The 19817-nt window shown below is 34.2% G+C and overlaps 1 protein-coding gene across 1 annotated transcript in view; it reads right to left on the bottom strand.

Annotated features, from left to right (window-relative positions):
• The window catches only part of GABRA2 (gamma-aminobutyric acid type A receptor subunit alpha2), a 126090-nt gene that overhangs the window by 2611 nt on the left and 103662 nt on the right, over positions 1–19817 (bottom strand). Inside the window, 1 exon segment of the mRNA XM_007445558.1 lies at positions 7285–7502. Coding sequence (XP_007445620.1) covers positions 7285–7502 — 218 coding nt within the window.

Below are 19817 nucleotides of genomic sequence, written 5' to 3'. Positions count from 1 at the left end.
TCTTTCCCTTGTTGATAAGGCATTCTTCCAGACCTGGCTGGAGCAAAAAAGGAAAAGGGGTAAGGGATTACCATTTGTAGCTTTATGAAAGCTATAAAACAGCTTTTCCCATGTTACACATGGAGGGTAATCCTCAAGCATATAACTGGTAGCAAAGATAACTAACACCTTGTGAGCCCTAGGATGTGTCAGGTTGAGTGTTAAGCCTAAGGGTGTCATTGCTGACAAAATTCACTACTGGATAAGAAGTAAGTTCTATGTTGTAAACCCCAAGTTACAAAATCAGAAACAGAAGCTAAAGAGGTTTTGTGACATGACCAGGTCTCCTGTCTACTAAGTGGCTAAAAAAGCACACAAACTCAAATGTGTGTGGCTTCCAAACCTCTGCTTTAAACAGCATGCCTCGTGACTTTACCTCTGAGGAAGCTTGTGAATATCTTTTTCTCAAGATTTTCCAATTGAAGTTTATATTACTAAGTCAACCTTCTAAAAGGACTTTCTAACCCATAAAGTTCTGACATATAGTGTTTATATTGTTATTATTTCAATTATACCTAAACATCACTTAAACTGATATCGAATTGCAGAGATTGGGCAATGCAGAATTCCTAGCAAAGTTCCTGGCACAGGGCAGCCTCAAAAAATGTTTGCTTCATGATAAATGAATGACATCTACTAGAATGATTACTGTGATAATATATGTGTGTGTGTGTGTGTATATATATATATATATATATATATATATATATATTATGAAATGTATATAAGCATATAATGTATTTTATAGAATACAATAACCATTTATTAGATTAATAGAAATAGATTCTAATAGTGTGTTCTGCAATTCTATTATGTAATTATCCCGAAAGTCCTCAATTTCAACATCTATAGATGTAGGAGACTGAGAAATAATAAAATAAGCTCAACTGAAAAACAATGCTGCGGAATTTCCACATTTGTGGAAACTGTTTCACTTGTGATTGAGACATATAAGAGGGAAGTGGGAAAATATGACTATACACTGAAACAGCAAATGATTTATTTTTATACATTATCTGGGGAAAAAAAGTAAATTATGCTGCTTTAGAATCAGTGGATGCTGTTACTTAAGTGGAATGAAAAGGGAAGATAACCCATACTAATTAAACTTTCTTTTTTTTTTTTTTTTTTTGCTGTTGTGGCCTCTCCCGCTGCGGAGCACAGGCTCCAGACGCGTAGGCCCGGCGGCCATGGCTTACGGGCCCAGCCGCTCCGCGGCATGTGGGATCTTCCCGGACCTGGGCACGAACCCGCGTCCCCTGCATCGGCAAGCGGACTCTCAACCACTGCGCCACCAGGGAAGCCCTAAACTTTCTATTTTTTAAATGACGTTTTATAAGACTCAGAATATTCTGAGGTTATTCCTTTATTAGAGTGTCCAAATATATAATTAAAATTTTAAGTCTGGAAAATTCCTGATTACAGAAATCAAAACATCTTACATCATCGTGGCAAACCAGTTTTGGCTTTCTTGAAGTATTAGATAAAAGGAAGTGTTAGTAAATTGAGCAAATGCTCTAGCTAAAATATAGACACCTAGTAGCAAAGTGACCTAGGATATAAATGAAAATAACAATCACATAGTTTCAGAGTTGGAAAGAATCTCAGAGACTGAATTAGGAAATAGAGCTTAGAATAAGGAAATGGAGCTCTCATAAATACAACACTAAATACAACAGTCTTTGGAGAAAACCCCAGGTTTACAAAGTGGCAAATTTATGCTCTTTCTACATACCATGTTGCTTTTTTACAGTCATTGTGGCTACTAGAAAGCCCATTACTTGTAAAACAACAACATGCTCCCTTGTCAGATAATGCTATTGTTAACTGTCTGCTAACCATCCTGACTGAGAAAAGTGATACTTACAGAAGATTGTTTGAAGGTTATACAGTCCATCCACTTCTCTAAGTACTCTAAAGTCTTTCCTTGGATTAAACTGGGCCATGAGAAAGCTATATACTTGGACCATATTAGCTTAGCTCCTTGAAGAATTGCCTTCACTGAGTTGTATATTAATGTAATGCCTTCAGCTTTTATTGAAGGGGACTACAAGAAACATCAATATAAAATTCATTACTGCTTTTACTGGGAAAATGTTGACATTACTTGCAATAGCACCCAACTTTCCCTAATATAAAACCCATATGATATTGTTTTAAAAAGATTTTTAGTATAGGACAATCATTCTTTCTGAGGAAATTTATACATCCATTTTTTGGTTGAAGAAAGATAAGTTTCCCCCATGGTTTACTCTCATAGCCAAGAAGCTCAAGATTTGAATCTCAGCATAATCTAGCTATGAACTACAGTTAATGTTCTGGCCCAAATGGTGGACATATTTGCAGTCTATTTTCCTTCATCCTGATTTTCTACTTCTATTTATATCTTATTATAATAATTTAAGTACATGCATTCTTTTGGTAAACTGCCTGAAATGCTTTTGGAACAAGGCATGATGTTTAAAAATGTGTATAAATGAATAAAAACACCTGAAATACAATGTTTTCTATGAATTGCATGGAGTGAATCACAAAACAATGGCACATTTCATGTTAGTTTGGATATTATGGTGCTATGCCTATATTTCAACTAATTTAATATATAGTGTATTTCCAGAGAATATGCTTTTCTTGGCCAGTGTAGAACCACTGACTCAGATTTAGAAATAAAAACAATCTCAAGACAAAAGATATTTTTAAAAATTTAATTCAAATAAACTATGTGCTAAATGCTATCTCAGGTATTGGCAGAGAAATAATGAATAAGACAAAACTATTATTCTCTTAGATCAGGTAACCTACTGTTAGAAACAGATTTATTTATAATAAAAGTATAATTTAATGAGGTTACATAAAAGAAATTCATGCCAGGTACTGTAGAAGGATAATGGGGGGGGGGGATGGCAATTAGATACAATTGGATAGATTTGAAGGAATAAGTAGTTCATCAGTTAGAAAAGAAAGGAGAGGGCATTTTAGCAAGAGGGCTGAACACATCTAATGCCATGGAGATGTGTAGGGGCATGGAATTGAGAGATGTTTTTAATGGCTAGAGGAAGCATATGAACATGGACTTTAGATTTGTGTTCAATCTTGGATTCACCACTTATTAGATGTGTGATCCTGAGCAAGTAACTTTACTTGACCAATCTTATATTTCCTCATTTCTAACATGGAGATATTCCCAGGCACATAGTAGTAAGTGCACAATAAATAACACACACACAAAATTTCTTATTATTCATCATGTAAACAAATATATGAGAAGGCTATATATTTGGACCATATTAGCTGAGCTGCTTGAAGAATTGCTTTCAAAAATTCATTAAAGAGCTGAAAAATTAAATGAACAGATTTCTGTTTTAGAAAGATAACTCTGGCACTACTGTAGAAGATGGATTAAAGGGAGACATGATTTAGAGATAATGAGGAATAAAGAGTCTCAAAATAATGAGAGATGGCAAGGGCATGGTCTATGACATATAGGTAGGAGAATGGACACCATTCAATGACTGATTAGGTCTTAAGGATAACTTCCAAGTTGTTGATTTCTGAGATTAGGTTTTGCCATGAACTGAGGTATATATGAAAAAAAAAAATGTAGGCATTTAGGAGATTTTTTGTTTGTTTGTTGTTTCTTTCACCTTTTAAAAGAGATATGTAAAGACTGAAATGTCATATTCATGTAGAAATGTCTAGGGAACAGGTTGGATATATGAGCTTGGAAGTTAAAAGAAAGGTATGGAGTATAGCTGTAGATAATAACTGTGGAAGGTAAGATAAAGGTGTTGGCTGTAGTTGTGATTTGGTTATACTTCATTAATTCATACCATATTTATTGAGCAGCTAATATATACTAGGCCCTGTGCGAAGGGACAAGGATAAATGATTTATTAAAATAAACATGGTCATTGTTATCATGATCAGTGAAGGAGGTGGTATATAAGCATGCAATTACAAACTGTGATAAAGAATTAAATGCAAAAGAGCAGGATACTATACACACTTATAAAGTGATCTAATTATTCAGGGGTGTGGGGAGCAAGTGTTCAGAAATTTCCTGAGGATTGGTATATGTGCTGAAGATGAGTGGGTTTTACCTATTTGGATATAATAAATAATGAACAGTGTGCTTAGTGTTGCTGACATTCCTACAAGTATTGTCAGTAAAATCCTTAAAGTGAGAATCACATATGAATAGTAAAAACAAAAACATAAAATAAATGTAAATGACTATCTTTGGAGATAAACAACAGCAGGTGCTAAGGAGAGTGTATCTACTCTGAACTCAGGCAAAGAATCTCAAAGAACAGAATGAATAGTGGTAGCTGCCAAGATTTGAGGAAGGAAGTTGATATTCTAAGGCCTGTTTTAAAGGCCTAACAGAAGAGAAAAAGTTGCTGACTTGGGCCTGAAATGGAATCTTGGAGTATAACAGTATTCAGTGGATTCAATGGGGATCCCTTAAGAATGGAAAATTATCTTATCTGAAAATGTAGAAGTCGTTGCTGTCCTTCAGTTATAGGACAATGAATGGAAAGAATTACAGTGAGCTGAGAATTAAACTAGAAGTGAGAACATACACATTATAAGCAATGTTTTCAAAAAGGTTGAATGGAGAAAAAGAGGGTGGAATCTGATAATGGGGGAATGGGTGACATACAATCTGGAGAGAGTTTTGGTTTTGCCTTTATGGTAAATTAAACATATTAAGCATCTTCAGAAACTTAAAGCAAGGAGACAGTTGAAAAGGAGAAGATAGCTTTGAAGAAGTAAGAGAAGAAAATAATAACTGATGCTTCAAGATTGAAAAGGGGACAAGAAGAAAAGAATCAAGAGATGGGGTAGAAGTCTTGAGGAAGTGGAAGAACACTGGGTGTAAGAGAAGGTTCCAGAAGAACTTGGGAGGTTGCATAAGTAGATATTTTCTTATATGGAAGGGCATAAATATTTGCCCTTCCATATAAGTTGGATTATTTGATCCACCACTACATTTTTAGAATGATAAAATTTTGTTGACTAATTTCACACCTGAGGCTAAAGGTATAGTGTACACACTTGTGCAAGATCACAGAGCAAGGTAGGCTTTGTCTTCTAATAGAGGGCTCAAATGTGTCTTGAATATGAAGTGAGTGGATTTATTTATTTATTTGCAAAAACTAACTTTAAAGATCAACAGAGCATAGTCTACGTGAAAACTGTATGTTAAATACATATCTCTTTCTTTCAGACATATAATATTAATATGAATCTCTGAGTGATTATTCTTATGAGACAAATTAATACTTGCCAGTTAACAAACCTTTAATAACTTTTTATATACTCTTTGGATTGACAGATAATTTAAGTGCATTTACTAATGTTTACTAACTTCAAAAAAGAGGACTTCCTCCCGTCTGGTTAAACTGAAAGGATGCCAATTTGGCTGATGGATAAAAACTTTGTATTTCAGGAAAATTATTGTTCTCCACTTAATTAAATCTAAGGATAACTAAAGCAGAGGTAAATTGCACTGAAATATTTTTTTTAGGCATATGTGCTAGTTTGGGGCACTATACTAGATTTCCTTTTAGTTCTAAGGACCTGGTTACTTCCAAGGTAGGTTTAGGAAATACCTCCCCAGATTCATTTCAATCATGAAAATGGATTGAGTACCCATTGATAAATTCACCACTGTAAAGTTTTAAAAGTCTTTCCATGAAGGCAAAGAAGTCTTCTCATTGGTATTACATTGCCAGATTTAATATCAGAAACTTATTTATTCTTTTATTCAACGAAACTTTCTGAAGTGCCTACTAAGTGACTGGCACTGTGCTTGGCACTCTAGCTGTGGAAAAGTGATTAAGAACAAGCAAGGTGCCTGATATAATGTTCCCTTTAACTTATCCACTGAACTTGAACCGCTTATTACTGAAATAATACAAATTTGTTAGTTGTTTTCCTGCAAATTAGGATGGAACATAAATTATTTCAACCTAGATTTAGCTTCACTATGTGTGATCTGCTATATGGGTGGAGATAAATCCAGTATTCATTAGTAGTAGGTTATTGCTTTTAGAATGCATTATCAAGAATGTGTTTTTCGCATTTATAGGTACTTCTCTTTTCCAAGTTTAGGGGGTGAGAAGGCATATTATTTGATATGCCAAATCACAATATCAATTTGATTGACACCCTCATCGCGTTAAAAATAATATATCAGTATATTTCTACGCAGGGCATTTACACCTCAAACCACTATTTATCTTTTGTGACATATTTACAAAGCATTTTATCTTCAAAAAAAGTTAGTATGAAAGTGCATGTGTAACTAATATAAAAAGAAGTAATTGCATAGATAGCAATGGAAAAGCAGTATATTTTATGGGGAATGAAAACATCAATCAATAGTAAAATGCAATGGAAATGGTAAAATAACCTAGAAGTTAAGCATGGAAAACTAATCAGATTCCCTTTAATATTTACTCATTGGCTATTAGTCTACAAAACATAGCTTATAAAATGAAATAAACCAGCAATCTTATGAGAACTTTTACAGTTTACAAAATTAGGGAAAAAGAGCAAGACTTTTAAACTATAACATCAACTGTTTGTACGCTTTAACTGCAATATTGTCATAGAAATTTGAAAAAAAAATTTGTATTCAAATAACTGAAAAGGAAAATCAGCAAGTATGTTATTCCAAATTTAATGGAAGGGTATTCAGGTAGATATTTTATTAAAAAGGAGCCCTCCAAGTAGAACTTTTTACTATTATTAAGACTACTTTATATCTCATTGTGACATATACAAAACCTCCTCAAGACAGATGAATAATAATCTATAGACTAGCCTAAAATTCTATAACTGGGAAAGTTAATGCCCACTTTTCTTTTCCAAATCTTTTTCCTATAAACCAGCGTGGTTAAGAGCATGAATTTAATGGTCAGGCAGATCTGGGTCTAAGGATACTTATTAACTTGTGTGAGCTTGAGCACATAAATAACTTCACTAAGCCATCCATAGCTTCCTCATCGGGAAAAAATGAGAATTAAAAAGAAACCCTAGTTATAAAGTTGTAAAGATTACATGAGAGAACATATCTAAAAGACTTAGCACAGTGCCTGACACACAGAGCTCAAAAGATGCTAGGAAGTGGTTTTAACAGAAGTAATGCTACCAGCACTCCTAAAGGATTTCAGGCAAGAGCATACTTTGAAAGAAATCTTTTATGTTTGAATGTTCTTAATGTCAGTTTTGAGGAACAGTATCTGTTGCAAGCTAAATCTGTTGGAGACTCTTTCCATCCCAAGCCCATCCTCTTTTGGTGAAGTAATTAACAGTTGCAAATTCAATTAGGGCAGAGAACACAAATGCATAACAAACAGCAATAAACCAGTCCATGGCAGTTGCATAAGCCACTTTGGGGAGAGAATTCCGAGCACTGATGCTTAGAGTTGTCATTGTTAGAACAGTTGTTACTCCTGCAGAAAGATAGGAAGCAAAAACATCAACAAATACCAGCAGGACAGCATTGGAAATACTTTTTTTTTTTCTTTCCCAAAGGTACTTTCAGTGCCACCTCTAGCCATTAAAAAAGCAATTAAAAATCTTCAGAAAGAAAACAGTGCAAAGTTAATTATGCAGTGCATAAAACAGTGCAAAGTTAAATGGTTATTATACTTTTTGAAGTGATGACTCTGAAATGCTTTCATTTTCCATTTTTGTTTGTATGAATCTTCTTTTTCTCTTAAATACCGTTGAGGTTAGAAAGACTGGTGAAACTGAAATAGAATTTCCTATGAGGAAAGAAGGACTTGAAATTGACCCATTGTCCATTAACATTAATTTTAAAAAAATCTTTCACAAAGTCTCACGTTAATTTGTTCATCATTTATTTGAATCATTCTAAGCAGACGACCAATCATCCACACTAGTAGTCACAATAGAACTATGATTAAGAAGTTCTTCATTCTAAGTATAGCTACCTAAGGATGAAATTAATTCTGGATTGCCTAGCATTGTGAGGACATAATTTCTTTCATAATACAGCTTAGAATCTGCAGAAAATAAAACAAGCATCTAAATCCCAAACCTTATAAAATTTAAATCACTAAAAAGGTATATTTTATACCTTTGTTGGTTTAAAAAATAATTTCGTTCCTTGCATTATAAAGCTTTTCTGCCTATAGTCTGGGAAGTCACAATGGTTAAGTAAAAAGAAAGCAATAACTCAGAAGCCAGTCACAGTATCAGCAGGTCAAAATGTCTACAATTACCTGTTTTATCAGAGATTCAAGAGAGGATTAGTTATGTACATAGGGGATACATTAAATTAAAAGACAATTGAAATGTTAAAGAAATGTTCATTCATATGCTGAAGTTTTTTATATTTTATTTTTTACTTTCCCTTAGGATAAATAAAACAGCCTTTTTTCTCACTTACCATAGAGTTAGAAGTTCAAAATAGCAATAATTCTATTTAATCATGAGTGAATGCATCTGGGAATATGATGGTAGTAGTAGGGATAAAAAGTAGAAAAATAAATTTATCACACCTGCTGCTGAGTCAATATTAAAAAACACATTTACAGAAACACATTGTGTTTGCATGCATCAAACTGTGAAAGGTTTTAGATGGTGTCTACTTTCGAGAATTTGGTAGAGGAGAATAATTAAATAGAACACATGCCAGATACACCCACACATATCCACAAACACAACCATATCCACCTGTACACACACACACACACACACACACACACACACATATATATACATGGTAATGCAAATGATGAATCAATATATGAAACTATATTTAACTTCACCAGCAGTCAAGAAAAAAAAAGCAATAATGAGCTACCTTTTCAAAACAATATTAGCAGCAAAATGTTAGCAAAACTTTAAAAGATTGATACTATCCTGGCATTGAAGAGGATGTGGGGCAATTGACATTCTCTTTAATAGGGATTACAAATATCTAAGAGACTGTTGCCTAATCTGAGGTCATAAAGATTTAGGCCTATATTTTCTTTTAAGTTTTATAGTTTTAGTTCTTACATTTAGGTCTTTGGTCCTTTTTGAGGTGATTTTTGTGTATGGTAGATGTCCAAATTCTTTCTCATGTGGATAGCCAGTGGGCCCAGCAACATTTGCTGAAAAGACTTTTCTTTCCCCATTAAATGATCTTAGCACTGTTGATGAAATCAATTGATCATAGATATATAGGTTTACTCTGGACTTTCAATTCTATTCCATTAATCTACATGTCTGTCCTTATGCAAATTTCACAGTTTTGATAACTTATAGCTTTAGAGTAAGTGCTGAAATTGGGAAGCAGGAGTTCTCCAAATTTCTTATTCTTTTTTAAGATTGTTTTAGCTTTTCAGGGTCCCTTATACTTTCCTATGATTTTATGGTCAGTTGCTCATTTTTTCAAAAATGGTCACTGGAGTTTTGATAGGTATTGCATTGAATCCCTTGTTTGGGGAAGTATTACCATCTTAACTATATTAAGTCTTCCAATTCCCAAACATGGGATACATATCTATCCATTTTAATCACATATACATATATCATCTCCATTTATTTAGAACTTTAATTTCTTTTGGCAACATTTTATAGTTCTCAGTATACAAGTTTTTCATCTTTAAACTTAAATTTATTTATAGGCATTTTATTCATTTGGCTGTTACATAACTAAAAATAGCTTCTTCTTAATTTCCTTTTCAGATTATTCATTGCTAGTATATACAAACAAAACTGATTTTTTTAATGTTGAGCTTGTACCCCGAAACTTTGCTAAATGTATTAGCTCTAATAGTTTTTATGTGGCTTAATAAAAGTTTTCTGTGTATAAGAACATGTGATCATGTGATCTGCAAATAGAGTTTTACTTCTTCCTTTCCAAATTGGATGCCTTTTATTTGTTTTTCTTGCCTAACTGCCGTAACTAAAGCCTGAAGTATGATGTTGAATAGAATTAGTGAAAGCAGACATCCTTGTCTTGTTCCTGATGTTAGAGCAAAGACTTTAAATCTTTCACCTCTAAGTGTGATGTTAGCTTTTCTTTGATCCTCTTTGTTGGGTTAAAAAGTCCTTTTCTAGTGCCAGTTTGTTGACTGTTTTTATCATGAAAGGTGTTTCATTTTGCTTTTCAGAATCTGAGATGATTTTGTGTTTTTTCGTATTTCATAAATATGTTTGGTATTACATTGATTGCTTTTTGTATGTTGAACCAACCTTACATTCCTGAGGTAAATTCTACTTGGTCACAGTGCGCAATCCTTTGTATATGGGGCTGGTTTCAGTTGTTAGTTTCTTGTTGAGGACATTAACATCTATATTCATAAGGGATGTTGATCTGCAGGGTTTTTTATTTCCCTTGTGATTTCTTTGTCTGGTTTTGGTATCTTGGCAAAATGGCTCTATAGAATGAGTCAAGAAGTTCCCTCATCTATTTTTTCAAAGAGTTTGAGAAAGAATGGTGTTAATTCTTTCAATATTTGGTAGAATTAACCAGGAAAGCCATCGGCCTTAGGCTTTTATTGATTTTTTTGATTACCCACTTCATGGCTTTACTTGTTATAGATTTATTCAGACTCTTCAGTCAGCTTTGGTAACTTTCTGATTTGAGGAATTCGTCCAGGTTATATGATTTTTTGGCATACAGTTGTTCACAGATTCCCTTATAATTCTTTTTATTTCAAGAAGGTCAGTTGTAATGTGCCCTCTTATTTTCTGATTTTAAAATTTTGAGTCTTCTCTCTTATTTATCCTGATCAGTCTAGCTAAAGTAAAGACTTGACAATTTTGTTGACATTTTCAAAAACCAACTTATGGTTCTATGTTGATTTTCTCTATTGTTATTTCTATTCTCTATTCCATTTATCTCTGTTCTAATTTTTATTAATTCCCTCCTTCTTACTTTGGGTTGCATATGCACTTTTTTTTTTTTAGTTTTTAAGGTGTAAAGTCAGAATATTAATTTGAGATCTAAAAAAAAATAATGTAGATGTTTACAACCATAAAATTCTCTTTGAGAAATGCCTTTGTTGTATCCCACAAGTTATGGTAAGTTGTATTTTCATTTCCATCCATTCTAAAGTATTTTTTACCATCTCTTGTGATTTCTTCTTTGACCCAATGGTTATTTAGAAGTTTCTTATTTAATTTCTACATATTTGTAAATTTTCAAATTTTTATCTATTATTGATTTCTAATTTCATTCCATTGTGGTCAGAGAACATGTATTGTATGATTTCAATCTTTAAATTTATTGAGAATTGTTTGTGGACTAATGCATTGTCTTCCTGAAGAATGTTCCATGTACACTTAAGAAGAATGTACATTCTGCTTTTTTTGGCTGGAGTATTCTATAGATGTCTGCTAGATATGGCTGGCTTATACTGACATTCAAGTCTTCTATCTTCTAGTTCTAGCCACTATTGAAAGTGGGGCATTGAACTCTTCAACTATCATTTTTGGACTGTTAATTTCTCCCTTCAATTTTGTCAATTTATAGTCATGTATTTTTAGGCTTTTTTGTTGGGTGCATATATATTTATAATTGTTATAACTTCTTGATTGACTCTTTTATCATTATTTTATATTCTTATTTGCCTCTGGGAAAGTTTATTGTTTCAAAATCCATTTTGTCTGTTATCAGTGTGGACAGTCAAGCTCTTTTTTTGGTTATATACTATTTCCATCCTTTTATTTTACCCTTATTTGTATCTTTGAATTAAAGTTAGTCTCTTGTAGACAGCATATAGTAGGATCATGTTTTATTTTTTGTTTTTTATCCATTCAGCCAATTTCTGCATTTTAACTGATGGATTTAATCTATTCACATATAGCATAATTTCTGGTAAGAGAAAAGTTACTTCTGCCATTTTCTATTTATTTTCTATAGGTATTTTATATTTTTATTTCTTAGTTCCTTCATTACCCCCTTATCTTGTGTTAGATATTTTTTAATTTACCATTTTAATTCCCTTGCTATTTCTTTTACTATATGTGTTTGAGTTATTCTCTTAGTGTTTGACCTTGGGGATTAAAATGTCTAATTTGAATTAATACCAGCTAAATATCAAGAGTATACTAAAAATTGCTCCTTTATAGCTCCATGCCCCTCTTTATGCTGTTATTATCACAAATTACATTTTTACATTGTGTGCCCATCAATATAGATGTACAATTCTTGCTTTGTGCAGTTGTCTTTCAAATCAGAAATAAGGACTTACAAACAAAAAAATACATATTTATACTGTCTTTTATTATTTATACTGTCTGTTATTATTTCTTTCTTTCTGTGGATTTGAGTTACTATCCTTTCATTTCAGCCTTAATGGTTTTCTTTAGCATTTCTTGTGTGACAGTTCTGCCATTGACAAAACTCACTCATTTTTTGTTTATCTGGGAATATCTTAATTTTTGAAGTGTAGTTTTGATGGATATAGAGTTCTTGTTTGAGAATCTTTTTCTTTTGACACTTTGAATATGATATCCTACTGTCTCCCAGCCTCCATGCTTTCTGATGATTTGTTAGCTGTTAATCATATTGAGAGTTCTCTTTACATGAGGCATCACTTTTCTCTAAATGGTTTCAAGATTCTCTTTTTTTCCAGTTTGATTCTGATGTATCTATTCGTGGGTCTCTTTAAATTTATTCTATTGCTGGTTTACTGAGCTTCTTGAATGTGTTGATTTGTGTTTTTCATTAAATTTGAAAGTTTTGGGTCACTATTTCTTCAAATATTTTTAAAACCTTTATCTCTCTCCTTTCCTTCTGTGACTACCATTATACATATACTGACATGCTTGATAATATGCCTCAGGTGTCTTGGGCACTGATTATTTTTCCTCGTTTTTTTCCTTTCTGTTCCTCATACTTAAGAATCTTAATTGACCTATCTCTGAATTCTGTGATTCCTTCTTCTGACTGCTTAAATCTAATGTTAAGCTCTTCTAGTAAATTTTTCTTTTCAGTTATGGTACTTTTGAATTACAGAATTTCTACCTGTTTACTTTTTATAATTTCTATCTATTGATTTGATATTCTCTGGGACATCATTATTATACTCTTCTTTCATTCTTTGGACATGGTTTCCTTTAGCTCTTCTATTTTAACTAATGTAGCTTATTTAAAATCTTTGTCTACTTAGCCCAACACCTGGGCTTCCTTAGGTACAGTTTTTAATGAATCTTTTTTTTTTGGTAAATGGACTATACTTTTTTTTAATTTGCAGAACATATTTTTGTTGTAAACTGGACTTTGAATACTGTAATGTGGCAATTCTGGAAATCATATTCTTGCCCTCTCCAGGGTCTTTTGTCAATTGCTGCTTGTTGTATTTATTGTCCTGTTTAGTGACTTTTCTTAACTAATTCTGTAAAGTCTGTATTCTTTTCATTTGGGACCACTTAAGTCTCTGTTTTCTTAGCTTAGTAGTCATCTAATGATTGAATAGAGTTTTGCTGAAACACTTGAAACCAAAAAAATCTCTCAGTCTTTGTCAGGTGATTCTGTGTGCAGGTTGGGATATGTCTTCATCATTCAACCAGGCAGTTTACAACTCTGCCTTCGCTTCCACTTCCTGCTTGTGTAGAGGCTCAAGGTCAACAAGAGGGGAGAGCTTTGGGCTTCCTCAGTCTTTTTTTGTGTATTCACATAGCTCTATGTATGCATGTGGCCTTCTAGATTCCAGGAAATATGTCAGTGCTTTTCAAATCACTTATGTACAATTCATTCACCAGCTTTTCCTCTCAAACCTTTTGGTTAGCCCATTGTTTGCCCTAGATGTTATCCACTGCCTCAGGCAGAAGCAGCTAAAATATTTGCCTGGAAGTGCTTTCAGTATGCATCCTTCAGGCACTGGGGGAATTCTGAGTCAAGTGAAATAAAAACAAGCTTTTTGAGAAGATCTTGCAGGGAGGCATCATACAGATGAAGTAATGATAATTCTTTTTGGATGAGCTCCATTTTCCTCCTTCTGGTACCAGGAATTCAGGCTTTATTTTCAAGACAACCACTTAGGTAGGGAGTGGGTATAGGACTAGTGTAAGTTGCAACACCATAAAGATTACTATTCTTTACCAAGATTCTACCATTTTTCTTGAATACATGTACTCAGGGTTGCAAGCTGTTGGCTGGTTTCCAAAGTTCTGAAAAAGCTGATTTTAACAGTTTTACCAGTTTCTTATTGCTTTTACAAGATGTGGCATTTTAGTATTTCTTATTCCACAGTTTTTAGTGATGTCACTTCTAACATTTTGAGGGTATACCCTGAGACCTAGGAGTTATCTTTCTAGATAAGCCAGGGCAGTATAAAATACTGGATAACAGTATAGATATTTCCTCAGAAGGCCTTATCATCAGATGGCTTGGGTTTGAATTCTGGCTCCATTACTTGCTGCCTGTGTGATTTTGAGCAAGTTTCTCAACTATTCTCATTATGTTCATCTTCAAAATAGAATTTTAGACTATATCTACTTCAGAAGAACGTTGTGAAGGTTAAGTATGCATTTACCACAAAGCCTGGAACATTGTAGGAATTTATTAAATGTTACTTATTTTACTTCTCTTTTTCATTGTTATTACTATTACGTCTATCAGAAATCTATTTTACTTAAATGATAGCAGAAAAATATTTAAAGGTAAATGATACACCAGGCCCTTTACATGAACACTGCTTATAAATGTAAGAAAGTGGCAAAAGTGGCATAGTCAGTGTTTGGGAAATAGTTTAATAAATTATTGAATACCTACATTAGTAATACCAATACAAAATTGAAAAGAATAAAGTTGGGCTATACATTGATGGCAAAAAATCTACAATACATTTTGCTTAAAGATGTTTCATGATTCAAGATTCATGAAAATATACACAAATGGATTTGTGCATCAATATAGATATACTGCATGAACTTAGTAAAAAATAAAATCAGAAGACACTCATCTTAAGTTACCATTTTGGTAACTTTAGGGGAGAAGATAGCACATGGTTTGGAATGATGAAACAGAACTGGACTTGTGACTGATTTTTCATTCTTTTACTTTTTTTGGTATTTTATAAGGTAAATATAAAAGGACAAAATCTCTAAGGATACAATCTAAGACAATAATATTAGTTACTTTAGGGAATTAACATTGAAGGAAAGTCATTTTTAAAAATTTTTCCTGGAGTGAACCTGCTTTGCTTCTGTAATAAGAAAAAATACAAAATTTTTGATTTAAACAAGAGATACTTAATGACTTTTCATCTTTTCTAATTCAAGTGTGAATTCTTGGGAACGACTGATAGATACATTAGTGTTGACTAACTTAAAGAAAATCTACAAAAAATGCATGTTCAAATTATGGCCAACTATAAATTTAACTATGATTCTAAGTCTATACTGCTAGCTTAAAATTAGATTTGAGTCTAGTCATTCAAGCCAATAAAATGTTATAGCAATTTCAATATGAATCTACTATGAGGCTCTTTTTCACCATATTCAAATCTTCCCTATATCTAAATTTTATTTTCTTTCGTCTGATTGTGGAAACTTGACATTAAAATTGTTAACATAGACTATAAGCTCCTTCCTCCTTCCCTCCCTTCCTTCCCTTGTTTCCTTTTACTGGAGGGGTAAGATTCTCATACGTCAGCTCTTCTGCCTTCTAGTTGAGTCTAGCCTGGTCCCATTACACTGTAGATAGAACAGCCAAGAATTAAAGAGCTGCACTTAGCTAGAAACCTCACAAACCTTCCACAAACCCATCTCCCAACAATGGGCATTCTTCTATACCTAGTAGGGCCTCCATAAATGAATGTTCCCACAACATTACTTTAACAGACTTGTGTCTTCCCTTATCACCTCTGTATGACCACCGAATCCCAATGCTTCTTTGGGAAGCCTAAGTTGCTTTTTCAGTAAAATAAAAGGCAGGTATTTTAAAGTGCTTTCAGCACTAAAATTTTATGCATATATGTGAAAAATATGCGACCATTTCCCATACACAGACAATATCTAATGTATAGCTATTTTATATTCTGATTTTATTCTGTGTAATATTTATTTCAAGGTGTAGGTGCCAAAATCCTCAACTCATAGTAGCTGAGAAAATGGTGTCAAAGTAAAGAAATACTAAGTATTGAGTGAAAATATACACTGAAAGGAGAAAATCAAATCAGGGGAAATGATTTCAGCACAGAGACTGAGACTGTGGGCTCCACAGCCAGATGCCTGAATTCTAATTTTGTGACCTTAGGGAAATTCCCTAGCCTCTTCGGTCCACAATTTCCTCATTTGTAAAGTGGGGATTAGGGATAGTGTTTTCCCATCCTGTTGTTATAGCAACCAAATGAGTTACTGCATGTAAAGCAATGCCTCTGTTATAAAAAAGACACCTCAGTGTGTGTGAGAAAAAAAAAAATCACTCTGAAAGCAAAGTCAGGACATATTTAAATCAGAAAAATAAAATAAAATAGTCCTTGAGACCTTTATCCCCATCAAATGCTTGTTTGTGGTTATGGTGTGGGAAGTTAGGAAGTTAGGAAGAAGTGTCAGAAACCAAACAGGCACAAAAACTGCAATAGAACAGAAATGTAAAATTGTTTGATACCACCTGCTGGCTACTGCTAGAAATGGCAGAAACAACAGACATCCTGGAAACAAAATGGTGGATTCCCCACCCCACCCCTGCCTGCCCCTTCAGCCCAATGGACAAAGCAATAATCACCCCTTCCCCCAAAAAATGATAATAATAACATTTACAAATACAGTATAAGTGCAGTATGAAAGGTTGTAATTTTAGTTTATTTTTAAGGTTGAAATTTTAACGCATAACTGTACTACATCTGAATAATAAAAAAGTTGAAACTTCTATGTGTTAGAGACAGAAATTAGAACTTGGATAGCATATCAATGTCCTAAAATGTAATTATCTCAAATTCCACTAATTTAAAATTTGTGAACTATTGATTATAATCTAGAAGAACATGATCAAAAGGTTAATTATAATGTAGACAACACTGTGAGGGATTACAAAGTTTTCTTTATGATTACCTGAATACATCATGGATTTAATAAATCAAAAATCATATCCCTTTCCCCAAACCCTTTATATCTTGATGTCCCTTTCTCAATGAAAGGCCTCTGCGATCAGAATGAAGTCATTTTCATATTCTGTCAGTTTGGGCAACACATGGTTTCCTCTCCCTGGAATCTTTTCCTTGTCACACATCCTTCTTTTTTACCTAGTTAAATCCTATTTCTTCTCTTAAATTACTGAGTACCTACTTACTGCAGGTACTTTTTGTAGGCACTGGGAACATACCAATGAACAAAATAGCAGAGATTCCTGCACCTAAAGAATGCACATTGGACTAATGCTGCAGTACACATAGCTCAACTTATTCTTTCTGCAGGATTTCATCCATAAAGGAAAAAAAATAGGCAACTATGACCTGGTCCTATGCATACCTCCATAGGTCGTGTCCTTTTTAAATTTTCTGTTGGTTTACATGACTGTATATCCCCAATAAACTATATGGATTACAGTTTGTTTGTCTTCTCCCCAAAATGTAAAAGTGTGCATAACAGAGGGTAGGAGATCATTAAGTAGTTTTTAAATTAAATAGTTTTTAAATAAATAGTGCATAGCAGAGTGCAGGAGGTCGTTAAATAGTTTTTTAATTGAAACTACTCCCCCAATGATCTGTAATTGATAAGCCTTTATTTATTAGGATAATGGCAAGAAATCTCTTCCTTCTTTTATAAAGCAAGTAGGCATTGAGTTCCCATTCTGTGCTGGGCTCTGTGGAGCTGTGAATGGAATGCGAGCCAAACCAAATCAGTTCTCTACGAGACATTTTTTCAAAAGAGCACAAGGTAACATAATATCACAAGTGGGCAGGGTCTATGATGAACTGTAACGGGGTGACCTACCTAGATGGGAATTTGGGTTAGACTTCCCCAAGGAAATGAAGGGATAAGTTAAAATGGCCACCAGACAACGGAAGATAATACGAGACTGAGGAAAGAATATGCACAGGACCCAGCCCAGAGACATGGGGAAACACGGCATTGCGAGGCATGGAGAGAATCCTGCAAGGTGGGAAGGCAGAAGAGAAGGGTTTCGTGTAGAAGAGGAGAGAGGGGGAGGCAAGAGCTAGACTATCTAGGGCCTGTTTGATGGTGTTCAGGTGATATAAATTCTTTTCAAGAGCAATGGGAAAGCTTTACAGAGTCCATTTTAAACTGGTTAGTGACATGGTCAGTATTTCTTATTTAAAAGATTACTCTGGCTGTTGTTCCTCTATAGTTAAGGTGGTTGCTATTTTCTTTATTTTTCTCCAGCATTTTCTGTTTGCCTTTTGTTTACTGTAGTTTGAATACGATATGACTAGGTATGTTTATTGTTTGTTTTGATTTGTTTTGTATTTATCCTTCTTGGTGTTCTCTGAGCTTTTGGACCTATGGTTTGGTCATTAATATTTGGCAAGTTTCAGCCTGTTAATGTCAAATATTTCTTCTGTTCTTACTGTCTTCTTCTTCTGATATTCCAATTATGACTATGTTATACCTGTTAAAATGGTAGCACAGTTCCTGAATGCTTTGTTGTTTTGTTTTTGTTGTTGTTTATTCAATTTTCTTTTCCTGTTTGAATTTCAGTCTGTGAGGTTTCTAATGATCTACAGACAAGCTCAGCCTTATTGAGTTGATTGATGAGCCCACTAAAGGCATTTCTGTTATTGTGTTGGTTTTTTTTTTTAATTTCTATCATTGCTTTTGATTCTTAGAGTTTCCATCTCTCTATTTATATAACTGATTTCTTCTTGGATGTTGTTTCCTTTTTCCATTAGAGACATTAACATATCAATCACAGTCATTTTTAATTCCTTGCCTAATAATTCCAACATCCCTGGCATGTCTGAGTCTGGCTCTGTTGTTTGCTTTTTCTTTTCCAACTGTGTTTTGTTTTTTATTTTTCCTTTTGGCATGCCTTCAAAAATTTTCCCCAAGTTTTATTAAGATATAATTGGCATGCATCACTGATAAATTTTTGTTGAAAGCTGATCATGTTGATTTGGGTAATAGGAACTGAGATAAATAGACCTTAAGGGTAGGATTTATGTTAACTTGGCTAGAGGTTGGCTGTGTTTAATGTTTGCTGTCATTATAGGTGCCGCAGGATTCAAGGGTTTTTTTTGTGTTCTTGCTTTGGCTTCCCCTTTTGACTTTGGACTTCCCTAACTACTCCTCCTCCCAGGGAGTCTGTGTCTGCAGCTCTTTCTGCCGTAAGCTGCTGCTCTTCTACGGGCGTCACCTTGGCGTGGCGGTAAGGTGTACGGGAGGGAGACTGGCCTACAATCTTCAATTAGATCTCAGGCTTTTAGGCAGCCCGTGTCTCAGACTGTAGCTTCACGAGTGTTTCTCCACTTGTACAGCTTTCTTCCCCATTCTGCTTACTCCTTGCAGTGGCTGTAGCATGCCCAATCTATTTCCTTGATGCTCTGATCTCTGTTGATAATATTTCATTTCCTCAAACCTCCTTAGGTGAGAGAGTAAGACTCGAGGGCCTGAAGTGGGAGGACTGGCCTTCTGTCAGCTGGGATGAGGCTCTGGCCAAGTCCCTTCCCCTGGACACGGGCTTTGGCTATGGAGAAGGCTCTGGGTATATTTCAAAAAGCGTCTTCTCCACATGCCGCGGAGCGGCTGGGCCCGTGAGCCATGGCCGCTGAGCCTGCGCGTCCAGAGCCTGTGCTCCGCAACGGGAGAGGCCACAGCAGTGAGAGGCCCGCATACCGAAA

This window comes from Lipotes vexillifer, unplaced genomic scaffold, assembly GCF_000442215.2.
Source record: "Lipotes vexillifer unplaced genomic scaffold, Lipotes_vexillifer_v1.1 scaffold1043, whole genome shotgun sequence".
Lineage (NCBI taxonomy): Eukaryota > Metazoa > Chordata > Mammalia > Artiodactyla > Lipotidae > Lipotes > Lipotes vexillifer.
Note: the sequence above shows the minus strand (reverse complement) of the source record. Positions and strands in the feature narration are given on the sequence as shown.